A 25,690-nucleotide genomic window follows, 5' to 3' on the forward strand; every position below is an offset into this window, starting at 1 on the left:
GTTATAAACCATGTTGGAAGTTTGTACAAAGGGTGAGTAGCCCAATTCTTAAATATAAATTAGTGTTCATTTAAAAGTTGATGAGAGTCTGTCTACAAATTATAAAGCAGTGCAGTTTTTGGACTTAAATGATATAAATTCATTTGCACTAGTTGGCCTTAACAAGTCTCTCATGTCCATTATTTAATACCACAAGTACTGAATAACTAAAGATATATACATGTGTAGGTATCTGATTTAGGTGAATTTCCCTGTTTACACAGGTACATTTAGAATATTTTAGTTCTTAAAATATTTCTCAAAACACATGACAATGAGCTCCCCAACTTTCATTTTCTGCTCATACAGAGTTTAGCATAATGGCCAGCTTATGCTCTGTGTACAGCATCAATAACATACACCTTTTTATCCAATCTACAATACTTAAGATTCTCTCCCATTTGAATTGTTTCATCCTTATGGTAAATGAAAGAAACCCAAACCAAAACGTTTGCAGGCAAACCTATGTCATTGATTGCATACAATTTCTAAAACAACTTCAGCAAGTTGGTACATTGCTCCCACTGATATTTATATAGGCTGTAGCTGGAAATCTCACCACTAACCTTGCCAGCCAAGCTATTACTCTTACTCTTCTACTTCAGAAGGCTGTAGTCAACTCTGGGTTCCAATTTGCTAAAAAGAACAAACAGCAACTCCAAAGGTTGTGCAGAGGTTGAAACACAATAGTTCAGGAAAGACAAAGGTTGCAGACATGAGAAATGACAAGAGGAAGATTATAGGGGTTTGAGTAAGAGATATGTAAATTCCCGTATCAGTAAGAAAAAAACCCCAACCCGTTTCCCCATCCTGCTTTTTGCAGTACCTCCAGCGTTTCTTTTTGGATACTCTCCCAAGAAACACGATAAACAGCAGACTAAATCCTGTTGGTTTCTAACATGCGCTAGTTTTGAGATGGCTGGAAGAGAAACTGTGATAATCATGGCTTCTTACAATTATTTTAAGTGAACTGGGTGGCTACACACTCAATTTTAGAGTCACTTAAAACCAAGCCAGAACATGATATGCTATTATTTAGGTAATAGCATATAGTTTTTCAGCTAAGAACTATGTTTTAAGAAATGACCCCAGAAGCTACATTTAAAGGAGACTAAAAAAAGCTTTCATGCAGAATTTTATTTCTTGTCTTTTAAACCCTAATATTTTTATTAAGTCAAGAGGGTTTTAAAATATAACTCCCTAGCTATTTCCTCTCTCTTTTAAAGAGTGACAGCTAAAAAAGGTGGAAAAAAATAGCAATCAACCCACCACCCTTAAAGCACACTAAGGCTTCAGAACCTTCTCTTGAGAATCAAATAATGTAACTGCATGCAAATCCCTCTAGGCAGAAATCACCAGAAGAACTGGACTTGACTAGAGAACAGCATTACCCATGTATGAGCGATGCCCAGCTCCATTCACCAGACATGTGCTAGAAGCCCCATCTGCTGTCAGCCTTCTGAATTCCTCAGTGGGGGGAACAACCTTTCCTACTCTGCAAGATTTGCAGAAGCCTGTCCTTAGCTTCTCTTGCCGTTGTAGAGGTGGGCAATCTGAAGTTGGCTCATTAAAATAAGAAATTTGGCTAACAGGATTATCCATATGTCCTAGGTGGTATCTTCAGCCAGGAAAAAGTCCTAAGCATTGAACTCTATTGAATTTAACAGTAAGAGCTTCTTCAGCAGTAAGACCCCAGCAGCTCCTCACTCTGCTGGAAGAACATCTTGAATTATTTCCTCAGCTGTTCAGACCTCAAACTGCAGAGCATTCTCACTTGAACTTTGAAGAAACCACAGCCATTAAAGCAGCATCTTGCTAAACAAATCCATCCTAAGAAACTCAGCCTAGGAGAACTTCTGGCTTACTCAAACTCATTAACACTCTGGACTGGGTGTTCAGATGAACGCAAAGATGGAAATTACTGCAAATGGAAATTAAAATAAACAACACTGCCAGTGCAGAATTTATCACTTTAACACTGCTCTCTCCCAAACAGCTTTTTTGGTCATTATAGATAAAACTTCTGTAAGTATGCATATGAAAAAATAAATAAAGAGTATTAGTAATCAACAGTGGTGCTTTCAAATCATCAAATTTAAGGTCAGATACTTGCAAGGTATACCGCATTTACTCATTTTGGTTTAAACCAAAAAGGGATAAAAGCTGCAAGATAAAGTTATTGTAAAATTCAAGCAAAAACAGAACAGAAAAAACAAGAAGTTAGAATTGCTTGGTTCTGCTATGACTTTTTCAATTCCACCATGACGTTTTTTCCACCACTTTCTTGCAATCAAACTTGCATTTAAAGCTCTCAATCATTCACTCACACTGCAAAAGGATAAATAAAATGAGATTAGACAACAGAAATATTTAAACTTCAAAAATATATACCAAACTGGAAGAACTGCAAGTGAAAACCACAAACAGGACTTAGGATGAAATGGAATGTAAAACCAGCTCTGGTATCCAAGACAGCGATAGAGATACAGCAGTCCCAGCTTTTACACTTTATGCAGAACTTGACAAAGGACAGGCAGAACTTGGATACCTGATGGAAATACTTCAGGGCAAAGGGTAATTTTATACAACTCGTTAGCAATGTCCTCTGCCATAGGCAAGCCACAGTTGTGTACGTCATCGCAACAAATGAATTAATTTAGCATCCAATTCCTGCAGATCCACTCTTGACTTGCAACTCCTGTGTGTGGCAGAAATGGAGACGGAGATGCAGCTTCAAAAACACTTCCCAGTACAAGGAACTCTGAGGGATAGGGAAACTTATTAGCACGACATTTTCATATTGTGAAATATGCTTCCATCAGTTCCCTCGAAAAATAATACAGAGCAAGCAGCAGAAAGGTTAATGCATCCTAGGGTCTAGGAGAATCCCACAGGAATTCTGTATCCAGATGTGGGAGTCAAAGCTGAGAAAAGCTAATTAAAGTATTAGGTGGAACCTTAGACTTTGAATTAGAAAATACAGCTTTCTCTTTATTTTTCACCTTCAGTATAGCTGTAAGTATGAGGAAATCCTCTCTTTTTCCTCCAGTCTAATTGTGGTTTTAAAATGTATCTTTAGGCATGGACAAAAACTCCGCAAAAACTGCAGTTACTATAGTGATTTTAATTACACATAATCTGAAAACTCCCAAACATGCTATTCTAAGGGTTTCATTGCGGGGGAAAAAAACCTAATCTGTAAAATAAAACCTAATTTCTGAAAGCTAGTAATTTTGTTCTACTACTATCACAGGAAACACAAGCGACGTTCAACAGCAGATTTTCCCATCGCTAAAATGAAAATGATTGTAATTGTGGCCAAATTACTAAAAATGAAAATTGCAACTGAGCTATGTAGAAACAAGAACACAAGCCCATTATGATCACTTTGTGTCAGTCTCCAGCCATACGGTATGTTTGATACGCCACTTGGAATACAGCCCCCAAACGACAAATTGTGGGGTGTCTACCAATTCTGCCAGAACAGCCTTACTGCCTCTGCCACTGATGCTAGTCAGCCTAAAATACTGCCCTATATTACTTGATTTACACAGAGAGCAATATATTCTATATTCACTTCAACCACATCGAGCATTTTAACACCTCTAAAATATGAAGTTCATCATTTTAATAGGGAAAGACCAAAATAAATCTTCCAACAACTGAATTTTCACCTTCCCACTGTAACAAGCACTTGTTAACACTAGCTGCCTGGGTTATTCCTCAGAAAAAATAAAATCTGCATTCAGTTACTTGTTACTAAAGACAGAGATATGCATAAAATACGCTGTAGAATATCCTAGAAAGAAACACTATAACTAAGAAAATTCTGCACCATTTGGAGATTTAATTTTTCTTGTCTTGAAGGGTGAAGAACAAGATAGGCATGAAACACATCAAGAAGAATCCTGGCGGTGAAAACCCAGAGACATCTGCTTCAGTCACATATGTCTGGCTGACTAAAATCAGAAGCAAAAGCTGACAGACCTCATCAACGCTGACTTTTTTGTTTTGCTGGTACTGCTCAGCTGGTTGTTGGGGCAAGGGATTTAGCTACTAAACAAAAAGACTGTATACAGCACCCTATTTCTGACTGTATTAATACTACCCTCGCACTGCTTGAGTGGCAGAGCTGTGCAGAACAGCACAGACTCTCACTTCCTAAGAGAAACACACACAGTTTGCAGCTCAAAATCATTAGGCAGGAGTAGCATGTATACTGGAAGTGATTTAGATTTGCTCAAGGTATAAACCCCTTTCTCTTCCCACAACTCTGCTCACTGAGCTCTCTATTTCCAGGACTCCAGTACAGCGTATGTAAAACCATTACTAACAGCCTTTTTCTGGTTGTGAGCAATCTCTCCATAAAGAAGAGCTCTACAGAAAAAAAAGGAGAAAGAAAATCTACAGCAATGCACCGATCAAACCGAAAATGACAGTACCAAACACTAATGCAGAACAAATCTGCCATTTTGCATAACTTCAATGTAACCTGACCATGTTAATAATGATAAAAGTACAAGACAGAAGAACTGGAGACAGAGCTGAGCAGGTAAACTGATCAGTCAGTTAAAATGCATTGTTAATGTATTTGCTGTACTCCACACTATGATCTACAAGATCCCCAGAGTAGCTCTGGTCTCTGTTAAAAACCGTAGGAATGTAATTTGTGCTGTAGCTTTGATAGCTTAAGCTCTGGACCATGAGATGAGAGAACTGAATTCTCCTACTATAATTCACAGTCCTGGAGAATAACCAAGTTCTTTTTCCTTCTTGAATCCTTTTCAAGGCACTGACTTCTACTGATGAGAAAGCACTGCATAAAACCTGCTTCTGAAAAAACTGTCCACCCACATGAACGTTGCTTGGTCTGAGAGATGGGCAAGAAACGAGCTCAGAGCTCACACTCAGCGCTGATCAATGGTCTGCACTTGGGCTGGCAGCCTGCCACGAGTGGGAATCCCCAGGGAAGGACACTGAGCCTCACACATTTGGTATCACCAAAACCATCTGCATGACAAGATCGTGAGCACCATCCCCAGGTCTGCTGGTGACACCACTCTGGGTGGTGAGGTGGATGTGCCAGCAAGGAAAGCCATCTCACAGAGCAGGACAGGCTGGAACAGGGAGCTGGCAAGGAGAGTGCAGAGTTTAACAGGGACAGGTGCGAGGTCCTGCAGCAGTGACAACACCAAAGAGCCTGGCACAGGCTGGGATCCTTTGCTGAGGGGGACCTGGGGGTCCTGGTGCACAACAGGAGCTGAGCAGGGGTCGGCAGTGAAGCTGCTGCAGCAATGAAAGCAAATCAGATGCTGGGATGCACCCTCAGGGGCACCACTGGCAGAAATGAGAGATGTGACCATCCCAAACTACCAAGAGCTTGTCAGGCCACACCTGGAGTACTCCTGCGTCCAGCTGTGGTCTCCACAGCTCAAGAAAAGACACAGAGACTGGAGAGCATCCAAAGGAGGACCATGAAGATGATAGACAACCTGTCCTGTGAGGAGAGACTGAAGGAATTCAGTATTTTATTCCCTGGAGACCTCCATGGGACCTCATCACAGTATATAAAGAGGGGCTGTAAAGAGAATGGAGGCTGACTCTCCACAAGAAGCCCCACATGGAGAGGACAAGTTATACTAGGGGAGGTTTCATCGTGATATAAAATAAATATTTTACACTAAGAATGATCAACGTCTGCCAACATATACACAAATACAGATATTTTAACTGAAATATCCAGATAATTATCCCCCTCTAATTGCTGGCACAGTCTTGCTGTTTTGGCATGAACTTGAGTCACAATTCATGGCAGATACTGCCTTTTACAGACTGTAAACAATGTACTAAAACTTCACCACCAATTTTTGTAAATGCCTTAAATAGTAGAAAAATATACTGAAAACCACCAGCAGTTAAACTGCCATGACATATCTAAAAAAAGCCCCTACCTACTGATTAGGGAAAGCATCTAGTGCAACGTTAAGGTTAGTTTTAAGAGTTATTACTTATATTTAAAAGTTCTCATTTATTGGCTCTTTACAACCTTAAAATGAAGAAGTAGGGTTAACCATGCAAAGTTTACTCTAGGCAAACACTCAAATACAAATTCATGAGTATTTCCTCCTCCCTGGCACTCTTACACCAAAAACTCCAATGAGATTTCTGTTGCCTCACTTATTTTGCCTCATCACTCCCAAATCAACATTTTTCTTGCATTTTCGAGCTCCAGTCTTTCAGAGAACTTAGGTCCCATATTTGAGCATTTCAAGGCCTCTCAATCTGTTAGCAGCTGGACAGGCTTCACTCAGATTAAGGGCTGTGTCAGAATCTTGTCCAGTAATTCAAACACATGCTGAAGCTGAAAAACTCCTACAGTTTATTTTTTAAAATTACTGAGTTTACTACTTTGAATATTTTAATGGGTAAGATTTCAGGAGTGTCTTTTATGAGCTGCCTATTTTTAATGTAGTAAGTCACATGAAAAATGGTTCTAAAAATAACATCTATGGAAAGAAAAAAAGGAAAAAAACTATATGGCAGTTTTTTCATGGAGCTACTATAATCAATGGACCAACTGCCACTTTCCCACTGTAGGGCAATTTTCACTGCAGTCAGCAATGTTATTTCACAATCACACTGATGTACAAAAGATTTCTGCATCACCTTCAAAGTCTGCATAAAAACACAGTTTCTTGGAAACTTTCTAAAATAAATGTAGAACACATTTATTCTTTGCTGAGAAAGCTAACTACTGGCATGGGTATCTCACGTCTGGATACTGCTTAATGAGCATTTTGCAAAAAAATTATCTTCTGAACTGGGCTGAACATTTAACTTCTTGACCAGACCTCTGAGACTGGACAGAGGAATGCCTTACACAGACCAGGTATCAACAAAATCAAACTTTCCTTAGCAGAACCATTTGAGGACTCAAACCACTGGTTTGAACAGTGCTCTGAGATCCAAAGAGTAGGAATTTTCTCCCTGGTTCTCCATTTGAAAAACAATAAATGTACATTTATACAGAATTCCATATATGTGCTATTTCATATACTATTAGTTCAACATTACCACTGCAGCTAAATTGGTTTTGCTATCACAACTAAACTTTCTGAAGATGCTCCCAAAACATGCTGCAATCTGACAAGATGACTGTCAGTCTCAGTGCTGATTATTCAATAGCACAAAGGAACTGTTTATGTTTCACAGGAGGACGAAAGGCCACATAAACATATTTCAAGAATTCTGTCTTTAACCAATTATTTTTCAGATGAAATTGCAAATGTTACATTTAATGTCTAATTGTTGTTAAGTGTAAACAGTAAGAAATTAGATACATTAAAATAGCATATTTCAGAAGAAAAAGAAACAAATTCCCAAATTAGGTATTATTTTGGATATGCATATGGCATCATGGAAAACTAGTTATTTCAGGAAAGAACATTTTAGAGACCTTCTTTGCAAGGAACATGTTTGTTGTAGTAAACAAATAATGCAACTCTAGAGAAGCTGTTTAATGGCCAAACAAAACTCTCTAAAGAGAGAGCAGAGGAGCACCTAAACATAACATATTCTAGAAAATTATACAAATAGATGCACTGAATATTACATTTCTATGCACAAAGATCTAGGAACATACTACTGTGAAGCAGTTAGATTTAAGAGGTGATTTTTGCTTTGGGTTGTTTTTTTTTTTTTTTCCATTAAAATGAATCACTAAAAGAAGTTTTGGCTGTTTTTAAACTACATCTTTCAAAAGGGGAAACCCCTGTCATTGTAGTCAAGCAGGCACTTTGCTGGTTTGTTTTACTGGACCACAAACTCCAATAGCTACATCTCTGGTAACAGCCATCAAATGCAGAAAAACAGTCAACTTAGATTTCATCAAGCCATCCAGGAATGATGCAATGCTGTATTTCAGTGGACAAGAGCACACAGGCACATGTATAAATACTGCCTTACAAATCAAACTTTCTTTCACCTAACTACCAATACAGTGGCAACTGCAACAAGGCAGTCCAGCAAGGCCTTCAAAAGAGGCAGTGCATCTAATCAAGACTTATTCTCACTGCTCCAGTTATTCCTGAAGAGTCACTGAGGCTCCATCTACCATCCATTCAGACAGCCCTGTGTGAAACAGTCTTCAATGTAGACAGTATTTGGAACAGGGGAACTGCTGCATGCAAGTAAATTGGGTTTTGTTTGAAGAACAGTCAAAAGGAAATGTGTTTCAAAATTAAAACAATGAAAGCCAGTTTTTGTTGTGTCTTTCTGCCCTTATTTTAAAAAGACGAAACTCTAAAAAACTGAACTTGAAGACAGGCACATCCTAAAAAACCCCCAGTTGTTATTTGTAGTATTCCATCTATCACTATTAGAAAAGCCATTTTACCTCCTCTTTTTATCCAAACCTAGATGAAATTTGAAAATCCTGAAGTTCAAATGAAGTTCTGAGGACAGAAAAGCAGATGAAAAAGAGAAGACAAGAAGCAGTGAAGGATGATCTACATCAGCTGAAGGAGTGGTATTTCAATCCATCTGTACCAGAGCAAAAGTGTTACTGCATACAGTGTATGCAATACATCTCATACATGTTATGCAAACATTGAAAAATGCTAAGATCTCATTTTTATGTTTTAGTTAATTTTTCTGCCCTAACCGTAATTCCTCTATCACTCTTGTTAAGTGCTTTGAATATAACTAAAGTTAAAGCTCCCATGCCGTTTCAGAAGATGAGAATATAAAAATAGTACTGCTAATAACACCAAGGTCATGGTTTCAATCCCTGTACGAGCCATTCACTTACAAATTGAACTCCACAACCTTTGTGGGGCCTTTCCAATTCAGAACACTCTGTAAAGTCAGAAGCAGTTCTTCAATGTATTCTTACCAGTGTTGACCAGCAACAGGGTGTAAGTGAAACTTAACTGGAACATCTTTTATTTTACAAGACAAAACAAAATGGAAAAAACATGTTTTCTAGAAAGCTAAGGGCTGCTAAGAAAAACATTTGTAACTTGTCAACCTGAAGTGTCTCCTAAGAAGTGCTATATGGATAAATAAAAGAGAGATCACGGGCATATGTAAGTGATTCCTGCATACATTAAAAACTTTTCCATAAATAGTTGTCTCACATTTGTCACAGCACTGAAGAAAGCTGGCAGGTTTAAAAAAAAAACAAAACAAAAACAAAACAACCAAAAAGCATCTGTTGTTCAAAAGGAAGAATACTCAGAAGTGTTGCTGTCACTTGATTAATTCAATGAAAAATTTTAACCAAGCATAACTCAATAGCATTTGTCAAATCTGACTGCAAAGCGACGTTATTACCTCAGAGCGTATATGCTGGAGAGACTACATGTAGTGACAGAAACACTCTCATAGTCACTGCTGGAGATGGAGCTGAGGGGGGAATCACGTAAGCCATCCTGAGAACTGAAAAAACACACGGAAATAAAATGAACTGCTGAAGCGAGCAAAGGCAAAAACAGAGCATTGCGCTAAGTCATGGCTTGTCACGGGTTACACAGAAATAAGAATAAACTGGCAGTTGCATTTTTTTGCTCTTCAGAAAATGATACAAACCTATTCTGTTTTCTTCTGGAAAGGACAGGCAGCTCAGCAAAGTCAGTGGGCACACATCTCACCAACAATCTTCAATTCAATTCACACCACACAGTTAAAATATTCAGGAAATAATTGAGTCTTACATTTTCATTGGAGATAGAGGGAATAGCATACCCATGCTGCTAAGCGTGGTATAACCTTAAACTGAAGACACAACAAAACAAAGTTCATAAAGTCATCTTGGGTTTCAGGCCAAGGCACAGTAATTCCCATGCTTCAAAAACTTCGGAATATTGCGACAACTTTGACCTACGTTTGCTCCCCACTGGAAAGAAACGGTTTGTTAGAAAACAAAGCTGACTCTTCAGTGATGGAGCTGAAGATAATACACCTGCCCCTAAGTTTGCTCAGTCCTTCTAAGTGCCACATATGTATCTCAAATTTTGTGCTTTGAGCCAATAGATATCCAGAATGGAGCAGTCCCATGGCAAACCGCTGACACTTCGTTAGTAGAAATCCACTAGCTACTAAGTAAAAGGATTTAAATGAATGGTAGACAACTTGTCTCTGGCATCCCTGGACTAATGAAAAGCCTCTAAATAACACATCATTTCAGATCTTACATCATATTATCAACATAAACTAGGATTAGAGGAGTAGAAATAATCTCTTAAGCACTTATAAAGCTATCTTGTAAAGACTCAAACGATTTCTTGAATAGCAATTTACTACTCAGCTACTGGAAATTCCACAAACTGAGAAAAAATTAAAATATGAGATAAGAAAATGTGTTATCTTGAGCAAAGATATCGAAATTGTATTGGCTCTAGGCAGTGCAGGAGATTCATTCAAGCCAGCTGAACTCAAATGTTCAGTCAACAGAAATCTTAGGACAAGACAAAGAGAAACCCAAGAAACATCTCCAGTTAGAGAGGTAGTTATATAGGTCAGGGTGATTTTACCTTACTTCTCCTCAATTATTAGTAGATTTTAAAATGTTCATTCACTTTTTAGATATATGCAAACCAATTATGTTCCAAACTCTTTTTTTCTACCGAATTTATTATTATAGCTATTTTTTTCAGCTAGAAATCTGGAAGAATGCTTAAGGGTAATTCTTCAAAGCACTGTATGGAAGGTATGTGCTCTAATCTCACCAAGAAATAATAGGATTTGTTTGCATACCTCCCACTAATCACTCAGAAAATGTACCCCCTTCATGTTTCTCATTTCTGACTGCCAATCTGAAAACAAATCCCAAGTGTACCATGCTTTAGTTGAAAGGAGAGGCTTCACAACCGGAAAATAATTTTATCAGACTCGAACAAAAATCTATTTAACTTTCATTCGTTTTATGTAATTTCCCTTGCTAATTCTGCTCATTATGAAGAGATATATGCATTTAAACAAAGGCTTACTCTTTTATAGCTCATCACCTTTACTCATGCAATCTTACAATATGGTCATGCTACTAAAATGTAATTTTACTATCTGTTTTACAGCAGCTAAACGGTATTAAAAAAACCATCAGCACACAATTTCACACCGCGATTAGGCAGGCGTGGTGGTGTGCTCACCCCCTTTTTCTTTTGAAACAAAAGCAAGAAATAGCAGTCTGAATGTCTGCAGGGAGACAACTAACACCACAGTAGCCAAGGGCCATAAATCTTGCACAGCAGCTGAGGGCTACTTGAGCACACACCAACCAAAGTACAATGGGCTTGCAAATATGACTGTAAGTCATTCAATCCAAAAGCAGTGGACAGTCCAGGGCCTGTTGAGCTCTCCTGTGTGGCAGCAAGCTGCCTGCCAGGATCTCCCCTGTTGGGATGCACCTCCTCAAGGCTGAGTGAATCCTTATCACACCAGATACTGAGTAAGTGAATCGGGAATAAGTGTGCTGAAGTGTTGAAATATTAGCTAAGTGACTGAAAGTTTGACTGCACATATATAAATAATCACATCTGGAACTAATTCCAGATCCAGCTGTAGCCACACTCCTCTCTGAACCTCAGGACTCAATGAAAGGGTCTCCCTGGCAGCTTTGTTTGACCCTGTCCTCTACACACTAAATACATCAAGCTTTGTTAAACTGCTCTTACATTTACCATCAAATTTTGGTAACTCACTGTCTTACAGCAAATACCTCATTGCTTCTCTCTTGCAAGTGAAGCACAACACTCTTCTGTTCAGAATAAACTCATCTTTGACCAGCAGAACTAGTAAACAAGTAACAAACTCAGCATCTTCTTTTATGCTCTCTCACCTCCCCACCATTTCCAGATTTTTCCAGTGTAACAATCCTGCCAGCTGATTTGAGTTGTAATAATTTTTCAGCAAGATGTCAGTGCTGTCCTTCAGTGCCTTCTATGAAGCTCTGCCTGATATATTTCCAGTCCAATCAAAATATCTCAGTTACCAGTATATAAGCACTTAAATTCAATTTTCTTAGGTTCTATTTTTGTACTTTTTCGTTTTGTTTTAAAGAATTTAAGGTTTTAAGCTCTTACACAGAGCCCAAAGGACTTATATTTTTCCTGAGAACTCAGAAGTTCACACACCTTTTTGAGGACTTAAATGCTCTAGGCTAAAACATAAACCAAACCAACCAACACTTGAAAGAACACCTCTCTGCTAAGAGCAAATACTATTGCCAACATGGTCTCAAGATGTGAAATCACTTTCTACATGGAATGGGCAGTGTGAGAAAGAAGGCAAAACAATAAAGGGCCTTCACGGGAAGTAAACCCAGGGAGCATAATGAACATCATGGCCCACAACCAGCTGGCATTATCAACTATCTCAATGCTATCTTTACTTTCACCTTCACAGATGTCTTCTGAACAGACAATAAGCCCCACCCCTTCTCCACACTTCTTTGCCTCATTTCAATCTTCTCTCTCTCCATACCAGTTCCTATCAGCACAACTTCTCACCAGTTCCACCATCTCATCCGTTTTTAAGTCTTGTCTTAACACTGTCTATCATTCTAAACTGCTTTAGAGATGCCTTCATCTTCCACTTCTCCATTTTTCTCTTAGGGCACAAACCTGACCATGCTGAACAATCTGCTAACTTCAGGATTAGATGTCCAGTCAGCCATCATTTGGCAATGCAAACTGCTTGAACACACCTGACACAAACCACACTCACAGACACTGATTTGTTGTAATAAAGTACGTGTAATTTAGGCAATTACAACATGTAAACATTTAGACAGAATTATTGTACCGGAAACAGTATTTAAGATCTAGAGTGTTTATTACTGGTTCATATTCAGGCTGTAACTCATCACGTAAAAAGTTCTGTGTTTGTTTAGCACCAAGAAATGGGAATCCAATCATGGTAACTCTGTTTCATACTTTCTAAGTGTTATACTAACTCGCTTTTTAAAAACACAGCAAAACAAAACAAAACAAAAACCCCACAACCAACAAATAAAAAAAGACTCCTAATATACTCACTGCTTTCAGGACACACAGACTCAGGATAACTGTAGAATTTTATTCTTCTTAATGTCTGCCTGAAGATGCTCTCTGCTCTTCTAAGGTGCTGGTAGATCCTGAGGTGAATTGACCTGCTTTTCCCACCTCAAGATTCCCATTACCAGGTGATGATGGCTCAGCACACACTTTCATTAGCACAATTATAAGAGAAAATCCGTGCATAAAGCCACATTCTGCAGCTGAGAGCTGCTAACTTTTCCTTCCCACATCAGCCCACAGGTGACCTGAGCCATGCTCATTTGCAATGCTGTGTTGGATTGGGATTCATACGACTGTTTAAACTGGGAAAGGTGGCAAAAGTTACTTTCATTAGTAGGTCTTAAACGCCTATGGTGCTGCTTGAAAAATTACATTCTAGCACTGGATAATGATGAGCACTATCCATGCTCATCAAAAGGTAATTCTTCAGCACTTCTGATGAAATTACAGAATAAAGATTTGAGGATGTGGAGCAAAGTGATATGGGGTGATATGGCTGCCTCTTCAAGGAATACTGCCAGACTGAACCAATGAACCATTTATAGAAAATTGTTGGCCACTTTTTGTAACTATTCTAAAAAGAAAAAGCAAATTGAAAGCCACTTTTATTTTATCCATGCTTTTTTCTACTGGAATGTGTTTCCAGCCTCTTACATTTAATTAAACCTCTGTGTCAGGGGACACTTTCTTCATTAATGCTACTAATTGAATACAATTACATTTCATATTACAATACTTAATCGGCACAAGCATTGTTTGACTGGCTCACTACACGAGGGCTGACTCTAAAGCCTCATGTGTCACACCAAATCCACTCAAAAATCACCTTTTAAAACTTTTTAACCTGTTATTTCAGGAAACCCTACATTGAAAGCTAATATGGTTCACTGTCGCTTTAATTAATATTTGGACCTAGTAAAAGGGAAGCTGCTATAAAACAGTGACACTTCATAACAGCAGTTGTGTTATAGGATACCTCACAAAATCAGTGTTAACAGGCAAGGTAAACCACTGCCATTTCAAATTTGAGACTTACATTGTTAAAAAGAAGGGGAGCAGGGACTGAATAAATTAATTTATACCAAATCTGAATTTGGCTAGTTGCACAAAGGCAATAAACAGAATATTAGCAGGCGAACAAAGAACTTCAATCAACAGCCAAATAAAGGATTGCTTAAGTGAAGTTTTGCATTTAGAAGGCTGATGTTTGATTCCCAATCAAGTACTATTTCCTTTCTGCTGATGAGAATTTTTCTTTCTCCTGAACAGCTAGCTAAAAGACTAATCAGTACAAGACAATATATATTATTGTTTTTGTAAACTTGCACAGCTGTCCATTAATTTTTTATGGAAAAGGCAACATTTTCATGTAAAAATATACACAATTTTCTTAAATTGTATTGTGATGGTAATATTACAGAAAAGCATGAATTTAAGACATTTACTCCAACTAATTTGCATTTCGATATCAACTAATCTAGTTTTGATAAAGGAAATATTTGTAGAAAAATGAGAAACTCTGACAAGCAGAAAGGTATTTTGTGTGATTTTAGTTTTGTTTTTTTTAGCAAATGTTAGCCATCCCTAAAATACAAATGGATCTTTTCCATGCATTTATAAAGGTGGAATGACTTGTCTTAAAGTTTCTGTACTGAAAATGTGCATGTCACATGTTGCTAAGGAGTGAACAAAATAAAGTACAGGCCAAGAAAATAAAAATTAGAAACCAACTGTCTGGAACAGGTGTTCATTTTTTTACAGAGTTATTCTAATATGCTGAGTAAATAATATTTTTAACCTATTACAATATGGACTATTGTAATATATAACTATTGTACAATAAATATCACTTAGGATTAAAGAATTGCAAGACTAAGAAAAGAGACAGCTTGAATACAAAGCTGAAGAATAAATTATTCCTCTTATTCCAGAGTTGCAATATAGATCAACAAATAGCAAAACATGCTTTTCCAAGGACGCCTCATTCTTCCTCCTTACACGGCAAAAGCATATGGCACAATATTCTCATTTTTAGCCCCCGCAAGTAAATGCAAACAGTGCCAGCACCCAACAGCTGATGGCTGGAGCTTGCAGGATGGGTGAAGGCAAGAATTTCTCCTCACGACCAACTGCAGCTCCTTTCGCCAGCTGTCAGGTGCACTGCAAAAGGCTTCATCAAGTACAGATTCGAACAGATCAAAGAAAATGCAAAAAAAAAAAAAAAAGTAGAACTGTTTTGAGGTCAATATGGAAATAAACAAACATGCGACAGAACAAGGTATTTAAGACTAAAACATGAAAACACCAGTGTTGTATGACAATACTAAACAAGTTGCAAAACTTCATAAAACACGATTAGGTTTACATGGACTCCTCAGCTCCAGAAAGAACAGAAAGACAAATATTTACAAAACCCAAAATTATCTTTGCTTTTTCTAGTTTTCTTTCTTTGGTGAAAGAGCAGGTAGGATTTTATGTTTAAATGAACATTAAAAATAAATCTGTATAGTTTGCTTCCAGTTGAAAAACAAGGAATGCTAGATACAGATTTGGAGCTTGATTTTGGGGTTCACTAATGTCCTTTTTTATTCCAAAACACCAAATGGTGTTTTTTCATAGTTTTATCTGTTCTATTCTTACATGGCTTTCCCTCTTTAACAGCTTGTTTTGGTACATGACAGCTTTTATTTATCACCTCGCTTCTTCAGCAAATCAGATATTGTGTCTTTGCTAGTCCTTTTTTCATATTTGCATCTCATCAGCACTGCTGCCCAAGACTTGCATGCTGTTGGTGTTTTGTATTTTTGAGATACAAGCAACTAACAAAGAAAGACACAACATCAGCTATGATTTAGAAACCCAAGTAGTAGAGGCCTGTTACTACTCAGTGATGGTCTTCTGTGATGGTGTGACTCCATCAGCAGACAAGGGAAGGGCTATGGGATGTCATTTAGCTGCACTTCTCTAAAGCCTTCGACACAGTCGCCCAGAACATCCTTGTACGTAATTTGGAGAGAGATGCACTCAAGCAATGGACTCTTAGGAAATGGGCTGGATGGATGAGAAATTGACTGGATGGTCACATCCAGAGGGCAGTGGTCAATGGCTCAAATCGTGATGGAAATCAGTGACAAGTGATGTCCCTCCAAGATACCTACTGGGACCAGAATTACTTAGTATCTTCATTACTGACACAGATGAAGGGATTGAGTGCACCCTCAGCACATTTCCTAAGGACACCAAGCTGGCTGGTGCAGTTGACACACCTGAGGGACAGGACTCCATCCAGAGGGACCTGGACATGCTGGAGAAGTGGCCCATGGGAATCTCATGAGCTGTAACAAGACCAAGTGCTGATGCTGCACCTGGATCAGGGCAGCTCCCAGCATCAACACAGGCTGGGGATGAACAGATCCAGAGCAGCCCTGAGAAGGACCTGGGGGTGCTGTGGGTGAGGGGCTGGACAGGACCCAGCCATGGGCACTCACAGCCCAGAAACCTCCCTGTCCTGGGATCATCCAAAGCACTGTGGGCAGCAGATGAGAGAGAGGATTCTGCTCTCTGCCCTGCTCTGTTGGGAGTCCACCTGCAGCGCTGCATCCAGCTCTGGGGCCCCATCACAGGAAGGACATGGACCTGTTGGAGCAAGTCCAGAGGAGGCTGCCAAGATGATCAGAGGAATGGAGCACCTCTCCTATAAGAAAAGGCTGAGAGAATTGGGATTGTTCAGCCTGGACAACAGAAGGCTTTAAGGTGAACTAATTGTGGTCTTCCAGTACCAGAAGAGACCCCACAAGAGAGATGGAGAGAAACCTTTTACCAAGAGCAGGTGGTGACAGGACACAGAGGGGTGGCTTCAAACTGAAGGAGGGTAGGTCTTGATTAGATAGAAAGAAATTCTTTACTGTGAGGGAGGTGAGGCCCTGGCACAGGTTGCCCAGAGAACCTGCAAAGGTCCCATTCCTGGAAATCTTCAAGGTCAGTTTGGATGGGGCTTTGAGCAATCTGGTCTAGTGGGAGGTGTCCCTGCCCATGGCAGGGGTTTGGAACAAGAGCATCTTTAAGGTTCCTTCCAACCCAGAATATTCTATGATTCTATGGCATCTTTAGTAGAAGAGTATTTAATCTGCATTTTAAACTCCACTGAATTTTGAGGATAGAAAGAGAAGCCTGAAATACCAGCTATTTCAGATACAAGGATTATTACGATAAACCCATCTGGATCACAGAGATTATACCTATAATGTCATATTGTGTAGAAAGATGACTGACTCCCTAAAACAAACAGTTTGTGTCACAACATACACATTTGAGAGATATTTTATTCAGAAAAGGGAAAGAAAATTTTCTTCTGCTTGGTGACTTACAGTAACTAGAAAGTAAATACATTTATCAACTTGATGAATGAGCCTATCCTGCAGCTATTCCATGTGTATGAGATTGCTTATTGTTCTAGCTAATGAGTCCATCATTCTGAAAATAATCTACTGTCTCCAACATTTCCCCTATGTTCAAGTTGGCATTCACAAGCATGTAAAAGGGAGCAGTCACAGAAGCCTAATGTGATCTTCCAATTTAAAAATACCATCAAAAAGCAGTGATTAGTCATTGTCCAGGCAGCATGAGTAAGGAAAGGTCCACAAAGTTCTGTTTTGTAACTGAATTATCTCTTGCTGATAACGTGACTAATGATTCAGAGGCAAGACCCAAATCTTATATACAGACACATAAGGAAAAAACAGGATCTATTCATATATAAATTTTTAATCTAGTTCCCAGTAGAAACCAAGCATCTCCGTCTTTCACAGAATATGCCTAAGGAGCTTGTATTAGAACACTTGCAAATAAAGCAGCAACAATCTAGTAACAAAATACCTCCCATCCCTACTGCTCTACTGCTGCAAAGGTGGAATCCTTGACAATTAACAACAGATGTACTGGAGTGTCAAAAATGAATACAGCTAATTAGAAGTAATCAACAAAGTATCTGTGTAAGAGGCTATGGTGAAAACAGACATATCCCACTAACTTGTTTACAAAATATTCAAAAACATTCACTCAGAAGTTTTAGAACTCAAGAATGAGATTAATTATGAAGCTCTCTTTTAAAACTTCCTTGATGCCTGGAGTCTAAAAGGTGGACATCCCTAAAAAGAAAGAGGACTCCACAGGGATTCAAACAGCTCTAGCTCTGTGAGCCTGATGCTCATACCAAGCAACTTAAAATGTATCAAACACTAAAATAAGTAGACAGGAATATGAAGGTCTGTCTGGGAAGAAGTAACACGACTTCTGCAGAGGGAACTCTTGGGAGCTCTGTGAACAGGTCAAGAAGCTTGTGAAGAATGGCGATTCATTTGTCAAGCCTTGGGATTTCCAAACAGGTGCTTTCAAAATACCTCACTAAAGGCTTTTAAGGAAACTAAAGAACTACAGCGTAAGAGGGAGGGGCCCAAAAAGGATAGAGAATTCTGAATCACAAATCGGGAGAAGCTGTTAAACAATCACATCTCAGAAGGGTGGGATGTCATGGCTGAAGTTCTTCAGCACCCTGGGAGCTTTGTTTTTGTGTATGATCTGCAAAACCAGGGAGTAATGAGCTCTGACAGGAAAATTATTCAGGGTAATAACCAGAAGAGACTGCACAAGTGCCCAGGAACTTAAAATCTGAATAACAAGTAATAAAATGGCTAGAACTTAACTGGTAAACACATGGAGAAGAATTTTAGCATCAGGTACAGAATGACAGACTCTGAGATCACAAGCAACATCTTGGGGACTTGAGCAGAGAACTTCAAAAAGACCCTCAGGCCACCACTTAGTAAAAATTCCAAGTCAAATATGGGGAACCATTGAGAAACAACTGAAAACCATTATGCCACTGTGCACATCCACAGTTTGCTCACATCTTCAGTAAATGCAGTTCTGATTCACTTCTTGCTAAGAGAAAATTGTGTAATTGAAAATTGTTTAGGGCAAGAGATAAGGCGCGATAAAGGTATGGACTATTTGTGGACTACTTCTGAACAAGTAGGCTCTGACTTTTCCCATCTGAAAAAGTAACCACATTGACAAAATGTGACTTAGGTCTACAAAATCACAACAGGCAGGAGAGGCCAGACAGGCATCAGGAGCAAACAAAACCAAATGGCACGACAGACTTAGAGACCTCTCTGTAAAAGGACAATTCTCAGATAAACTTTTTAAACAATATTAACAGAGGTTGGACAAGTCAGTGGAGAAGTTACTACTTTCACAAAACATGGGAAGCTGAAATAGTAGCTTACAGATATATATATATATATAATTTTATTATATTTTTCAGACCTGTTCTCAAAAGTTTAATATCCTACCCAAGGCAAAAACTGGTAGACAAATAGTCTGAAATTTATCTAACTCATGAGGAAACTGATTAAATACAGTGATTATTTTTATGTAGTAGTCTACTTGAAGTGTTGCAAGAATATCAAAGGGATTTGTGAATTACCTCTTAAAATGAAGTCCACTTAGAAACCCTATTGTAAGGCCTTGAATATGACCATATCACAAGCCTAAGATGGCAAATAGTCAGAATATTAAGATGAGTTTTGTGCATGTTAAGCTGTATTTAACCTGTAAAAAGCAATAAGGTCCAGGTCAAAGAACTCATGATTCTACTTCCATTACCAGTAAAATATTTCATAATTAAATTGGTACACTTATTTCTGTAGCTTTTCATATTGTGGTTATGCTTCGTGGCACAAACTACCTCCACTGTGTTATCCCGACCTCTACGAACATAATGAAATGAGAGATCCTGCATCACACATAAAGCCAGCTGTCACAGAAATACAGAAAACAAAGGTAACTTATCTCTAATGTCTTCCCTCTGCTTCAAGATATTAATACTTCAGGGAAACTGAGGACTCACTACAAAACAGGTTATCCTCTAAACAGTAAACCAAAACAAAGTCAGGTTTTCTACTGATCTGTGTAAGATCCCTAGTGTCTGATCAAAGTTGAGCTGAAGCATGGCATTTTCTTTATTACAAGTATTATGATGTTATCTCCCCATTATCAAGTTCCTTATTATCATTAAATATGCAGAACCTTAATCCCTGACCTCTGCTCTTCTATGGGCTTTGGCTGAAATGGTCCAAGAGGCTTGAGAGCCAGTTCTGCACTTTGTTAGGCTCCTTCGGCACACACATTCCCAGATACACTGGTGCCCACAGGCAACACGGTCACATCAACCCTTTTCTCTCAAATGAAGCCAAGGTAAAAGATGTTTAGATAACAATTTAATCCCATGCACTGATGCAAAAGTTAACTTTTTAGTATTAGCCAGTTCTATAAAACAGCAGAGTACAAGGGAATTAATGATCTGTTTAGCAGCAATGCCCTCCTGGATACATTAAGCAGGTAATGTAACATTGATTTCAATGATACACAGACATTGGACAACTAAAATTCAGATGATCTTCAAGTCTTTTGCAGAAAAGCTGATGTCCAATAAAAAGCTATTTGCATTAAAATATATATATATATGGATAAATTGCTTAATCCCGCACACCACTCTACTGTCCTTAAAATCAACATTAATGATACACCAATCACTGCAGTACAAGGATACAGGAATTTGTGTACATGCAAATTACTACCAAGACTTCAAGTTGCTCTTACCTTGAACTAGATCTTGACTTTACATCTTCCTTTGCTGTCCGTTCACTACTAGCATCTTCATTGTAGTCCATTTTTTTATCACACAGTTGTTTTCTCTTCTCCCACTTCTTCTGCTGACTTGAGATACTTTCTGCTTCTCCTTGGGAGTCACTTTCTGCTCCTACCTGTGAACCTGAGGAATGTGCCAGGCACTTAGAGGAGATTGGCAGTTTTTGCTCTTCACTGCCAAAGTCTCTTTCTGCTAACAAAGCAGAAGTTTCAGGTTTTAATGTTTCCTGCTCAGAGACTGAATTGTCCAAGTTATCTACATGGTCCATTTCCTTAGACTTTACTAATGTGTATGAAGCATTTACAACACCTCCTGCAGAATGTTTAGTCTTTAAACCTTCAACACCGTCCTCCCTGCTGTCTTCACAGCTGCCACAACACACACAGGAATTAATTAGACAGTTTGTGGCAGCTATACTGAGTTTATGGGATTCATCCTCCTCCTCGTTTGCTAATGGATTAGCAGATCCAGGAACACAACTAATAGCTGCTTCTGGGGTAGTTACCGGGGATTCTGAGCTAGAAGGAGATTTAGGATTGAATATTACAGTAGCAGATATTTTCATTCCCCCTGTCCTGTGCGCTATCACTTCCGCCGTTTCCGCGTCATCGGCATACGCATCCCAGCCATTGAGGTATAACTGTGAGTCTGGACCTTCTAGACAGCTGCATGAATTTGGAACTGAAGTGCCAGACATCTGTTTTCCATCTTCAACATTGTTATTATTGCTTAAGTCACTTTCAGCATCTTTTAAAAGCAAACTTTCCTCTGTCTGATGACCATTCTCATAAAGCAAAGCATCTCTATACTGCAGGTTCTGTTTTGAATCGTGGCAAGGGTTATTCACCCAAGCAAAAGTATCACTTACTGAATCCAACCCAGCCAGAGCTTCTCCTGCTCCATCTAGGTCATCCATAAAAAACACTCTGTCCTCTTCATCAGTTAAGTTGTCAAGATGATGTCTCGTTGGTGAAGCTTCTGTGCTAGAACTATTTCTTAGGCTAGGTCTGTGAGCTGGAGACTGACAGATGCTTGGAGGGGAAAGCAGAGAAGACATTTCATCACCGACTCTGTGTACCATCCTGTTCAGCTGCTCCAGCTCCTGCTCATCATACTGCATGGAACAAGCCAGCTCAGCCTCAGTGTTCTCAGCTTTTGCTGAAAGCTCCTTAGGAGGCAAAGCTGCAGTTATGCCTGGTGCAATGACAGAGGGTACTTCAGGATCCGCTCTGACAGGAAAATCAACGTCTTGAGAGATGCACAGGTTACGTTCCAGCGTGTGCAGTTCATCCTCGGTCAGTGTCTGAAGGAGATCCCTGAAAATGAAGAAATACATCACTTGTCATTTATAATCATGAGGCATTGATGTTACAGATTTTAAAAAAGCTTTTACTGTTAGTGCAGAAATCCAGAAGTTGAGGACACAGAATACTTTTGACTGTGTAATTCAAGGTGCATTCGGCATTCATATCCAGAGCACGTGACTACTGATGCCTGAATTTGAGATTACTCGTGCAAATAGAGGGCATAAAATTATATACATGCCTGCAGTGAAGCTCCAAAATAAACCAAAACTCACACAAAAATGGAACTTTTCCCCTCCCCATCATTTACAGTGAAAATGCCACCCACAATTAGATTGATTTTATCATTCTACTTTTTTAATTCACAAATCTGACTTTGATTAGCAAACCAATTTTCCATCCTTCAAGTCGATTCAGAAAATTACTCTGCAAAAGAGTACTGCAGAAGTTTCACAGCATTATACTGTCAGATAAAAGAATTCAATAAAATAAAATAAAATTGCTTATACTGCACTGGTATCTGGAAGCTGGATCACTGAAACACTGATTGGAACTTGGTTCTCTCCTGCCTCAAACACTGAACTTAGCCTGGCTTTGACTGGCAAAAACTTCAATTTTCTCCACAGTGGCTGCTATGGGGCTGTGGTTTAGATTTGTGCTGGAAGCAGCGCTGTTAACGCAGGGGTGTTTTTGTTTTTGCTGAGCAGGGCTCACACACAGCCAAGGCCTTTTCTGCTCCTCACCCCAGCCCAGCAGCAAGGAGGCTGGGGGTGCACAAGGAGCTGGGAGGGGACACACTGGGGCAGCTGACCCCAAATGACCCAAGGATACTCCATACCATATATGTGGCATCATGCCCAGTATATAAAGCTGGGGGAAGGAGGAGGAAGGGGGGGTGTTTGGAGTGGTGGCATTTGTCCTCCCAAGTCACCGTGACGTGTGACAGAACCCGGCTGTCCTGGGGATGGCTGAACACCTGCCTGGGGAAATGGTGAATTTATTCCTTGTTCTGCTTTACTTGTGTGGGGGGCTTTTGCTTTATCCATTAAACAGTCTTTATCTCAACCCATGAATTTTCTCCTTTCTACTCTGCTGCTTCTCTCCCCAAACCCACTGGAGGGGCGAGCAAGTTGGCTGCGTGGGGCTGAGTTGTCAGCTGGGGTTAAGCCACGACACTGGGTTGGTCATTAAGGAGTAAAGCTTCTGCATGATGTCTTAAGAACAAGGCAGGTCTAGAAGCAAACACTGAGCAATTCAGTAAACTGTGTTTTCTAGAGACATGCAGCATTTCCAGTGTTACCAAGTGTCCTCAGTACCGCAGCTTAGGACTTTGGGCACCTGAAAACAAAGTGTTATTAAGTGCTTGATAATTTAAAAACAAATCCACAGACACAGCAGCCTGTAATTTTAGGTCTTAATTTGATTTACACTGTCCTTCTCAACTAGAAGCCACATACACAAATATCCTCTGTCAAGAACTGCTGCCACCATTTTCAAAGATCAGTAAGTGTACTTTAGCATAAATCAATGGATGGGAAAAGCAAGACCTGTTCAGAGTTTAGGAGTCTACTATTTCTCATCTGTTTAAGAACAATTTGTAAGCAAGTGACATACAGCTGGCATAATAATATACACATATTAAAATAATTTCCTTAAAAGAGTAATTTTGGTGTAAAAAGAGGCTAAACTGCCAAAGAAACATTCAACACATCTCACAACTTGATTTCCAGGTTTACATTCTTAACTTGCCAGCTCAAAGACCAAATATTTTTCCAAGTACTACCAGTTTTTCAAATAGCTCAAAAAATACATCACTAGTATCTGACCTGTGTACCAGCTACCTACAATTTACAGTTTAAATAGGCATTCTTAAGTAAAAAAAAATTATGGCTACGTACATTCCACACAATTAACATCCTATTTTTAAAAAAATCTTAGTTTATATGAGTTATAGGACCCTAGGAAAAGTTCTAAGCCTCTAGAAGTACCACTTATAAGAATAACTGCACTATTGTATCCCCTCTTTTCACACTCTGTAACAGAGAAGTCAGAATTTCCTAGAATCATCTCATATGTATCTTCAAATCCAAAGTCTGACCGATTTTTAAAGTCGTAAATAAGAATGGAAAACGGGCAATCTTTGTTAGACCCACCTGCCTAATAAGCTATAAACCAGTATTGTTATTTGGCACACTGGAACATTTTAAACACCTGTACATTCCTTTCTTTTGTCTACACAGTATGTAATGATACCACACTATAATTACTCAGATCTCATATTTAGCCAGTGTCTGTAAGAGATGAAGCACTTGAGCATCACCTTAAAAACAAACTGAGAATGGCTTAAGTTTTAAGGTCAAAATAAAAAGAGTAGTTCTATCATGGCTTATTTTTGAAATAACCATACCAACAGGATGAATAAAAACATAGAATAACATGATTGTTGCCATGAGGCTTTGTATTATGAATTTCCATTTTGTTAGTGTTTACAAAAACATTGATGCAGAATTTTATAAGCATAAACAAAGTAATGTGAGATTTTAAAAACAGTTGGAGTTTTCATTTCTAAAAAAACACAATGAACAAGGGCAAGCACACAAATGCAACAGTGAAGGGTTTAAGCTTGCCCCTCACTTACACAAAGATATTAAAGACATAGGAAACTTCTGGACTGGGCCAGGGTCCATCAAGTAGAGAATTCTGGCTCCTCATGGGTCCTAAGGAAGAGCATAAGCACAGGACAGACACACAGTGATCCCTGGGAGTGCATCCTGCTGCCTGCCAGCAGCCAGGAATTTCTGAAGCCAGGCAGCATCCTTGTGTTCAGCAATCCACAGTGAACTTTTCTTGCACAGATTAAAAACTGTGGAACTGCCCAAGAGAAAACTGCTTAAACATCAGCTATACTTCTCCATACACCACAGTCACACACACTTCTTAAAACAAGAGAAGAATTAGCAACTTCTACAAACAGAGACTACACCAGCAACATTCAAAGGAATTTGCTCTCCATTCAAGCCTAACAGCGTAATTGAGAATGTTTGAGAATTGAGAATGATACACTGGGCCCAGGGATAATCTAAGATTGAATCTTTGGACTTCCAGCATCTATTCTGGGGTTTTTTTCAGTCTCCAGTACACCACATGGCAGCACCCAGGATTACTGAATGTCTGGGTGTCCTGAGCTACTCTGCTTCCTTTCCTAAGGCTCAGAGAACCTGGATGCTCAGACCTATCCAATACAGGTTCCACACATTCACTGTAAATTCAGTGCTGGAAACACATTTATTTACTTTATAGTGGCTAGCTCCATGGTTTTGAGTAATGAACTCTATTTCTGCCAATAACAGATCCTCATAATTTAAGAGCAATTATATGCAGTTATAATGATAGTAAATAAAACCTGATTAAAAATAATAACAACAACAACAACCACCAGTGAAATCAGCTGACAGTGCTCATGTCTTTTTAGGTGAGTCAGATCCAGGCAGCCTTGGAAGACTAACATCACCAGCTGAATTACACATGGTAGTCTACCAGCCCTATAATTTCAGTAGAGAAATAATCCTGCTTTGAATTCA

At 39.0% G+C, this 25,690-nt stretch overlaps 1 protein-coding gene across 6 annotated transcripts in view; it reads right to left on the reverse strand.

Annotated features, from left to right (window-relative positions):
- The window catches only part of ZFYVE28 (zinc finger FYVE-type containing 28), a 142,555-nt gene that overhangs the window by 19,893 nt on the left and 96,972 nt on the right, over positions 1-25,690 (reverse strand). For 3 of the 6 annotated variants that reach the window (XM_040065117.2, XM_040065116.2, XM_040065121.2), the window contains exons 8-9: positions 20,757-22,121; positions 9,373-9,477 (exon numbers count right to left, since the gene is read on the reverse strand). In XM_040065117.2, coding sequence (XP_039921051.1) covers positions 9,373-9,477; positions 20,757-22,121 — 1,470 coding nt within the window. Of the gene's footprint in view, positions 1-9,372; positions 9,478-20,756; positions 22,122-25,690 lie in introns of those variants that run through there. The other 3 variants (XM_040065119.2, XM_040065118.2, XM_040065122.2) reach the window with 2 other exon arrangements.

Source organism: Hirundo rustica, chromosome 5 (assembly GCF_015227805.2).
Source record: "Hirundo rustica isolate bHirRus1 chromosome 5, bHirRus1.pri.v3, whole genome shotgun sequence".
NCBI classification, from domain to species: domain Eukaryota; kingdom Metazoa; phylum Chordata; class Aves; order Passeriformes; family Hirundinidae; genus Hirundo; species Hirundo rustica.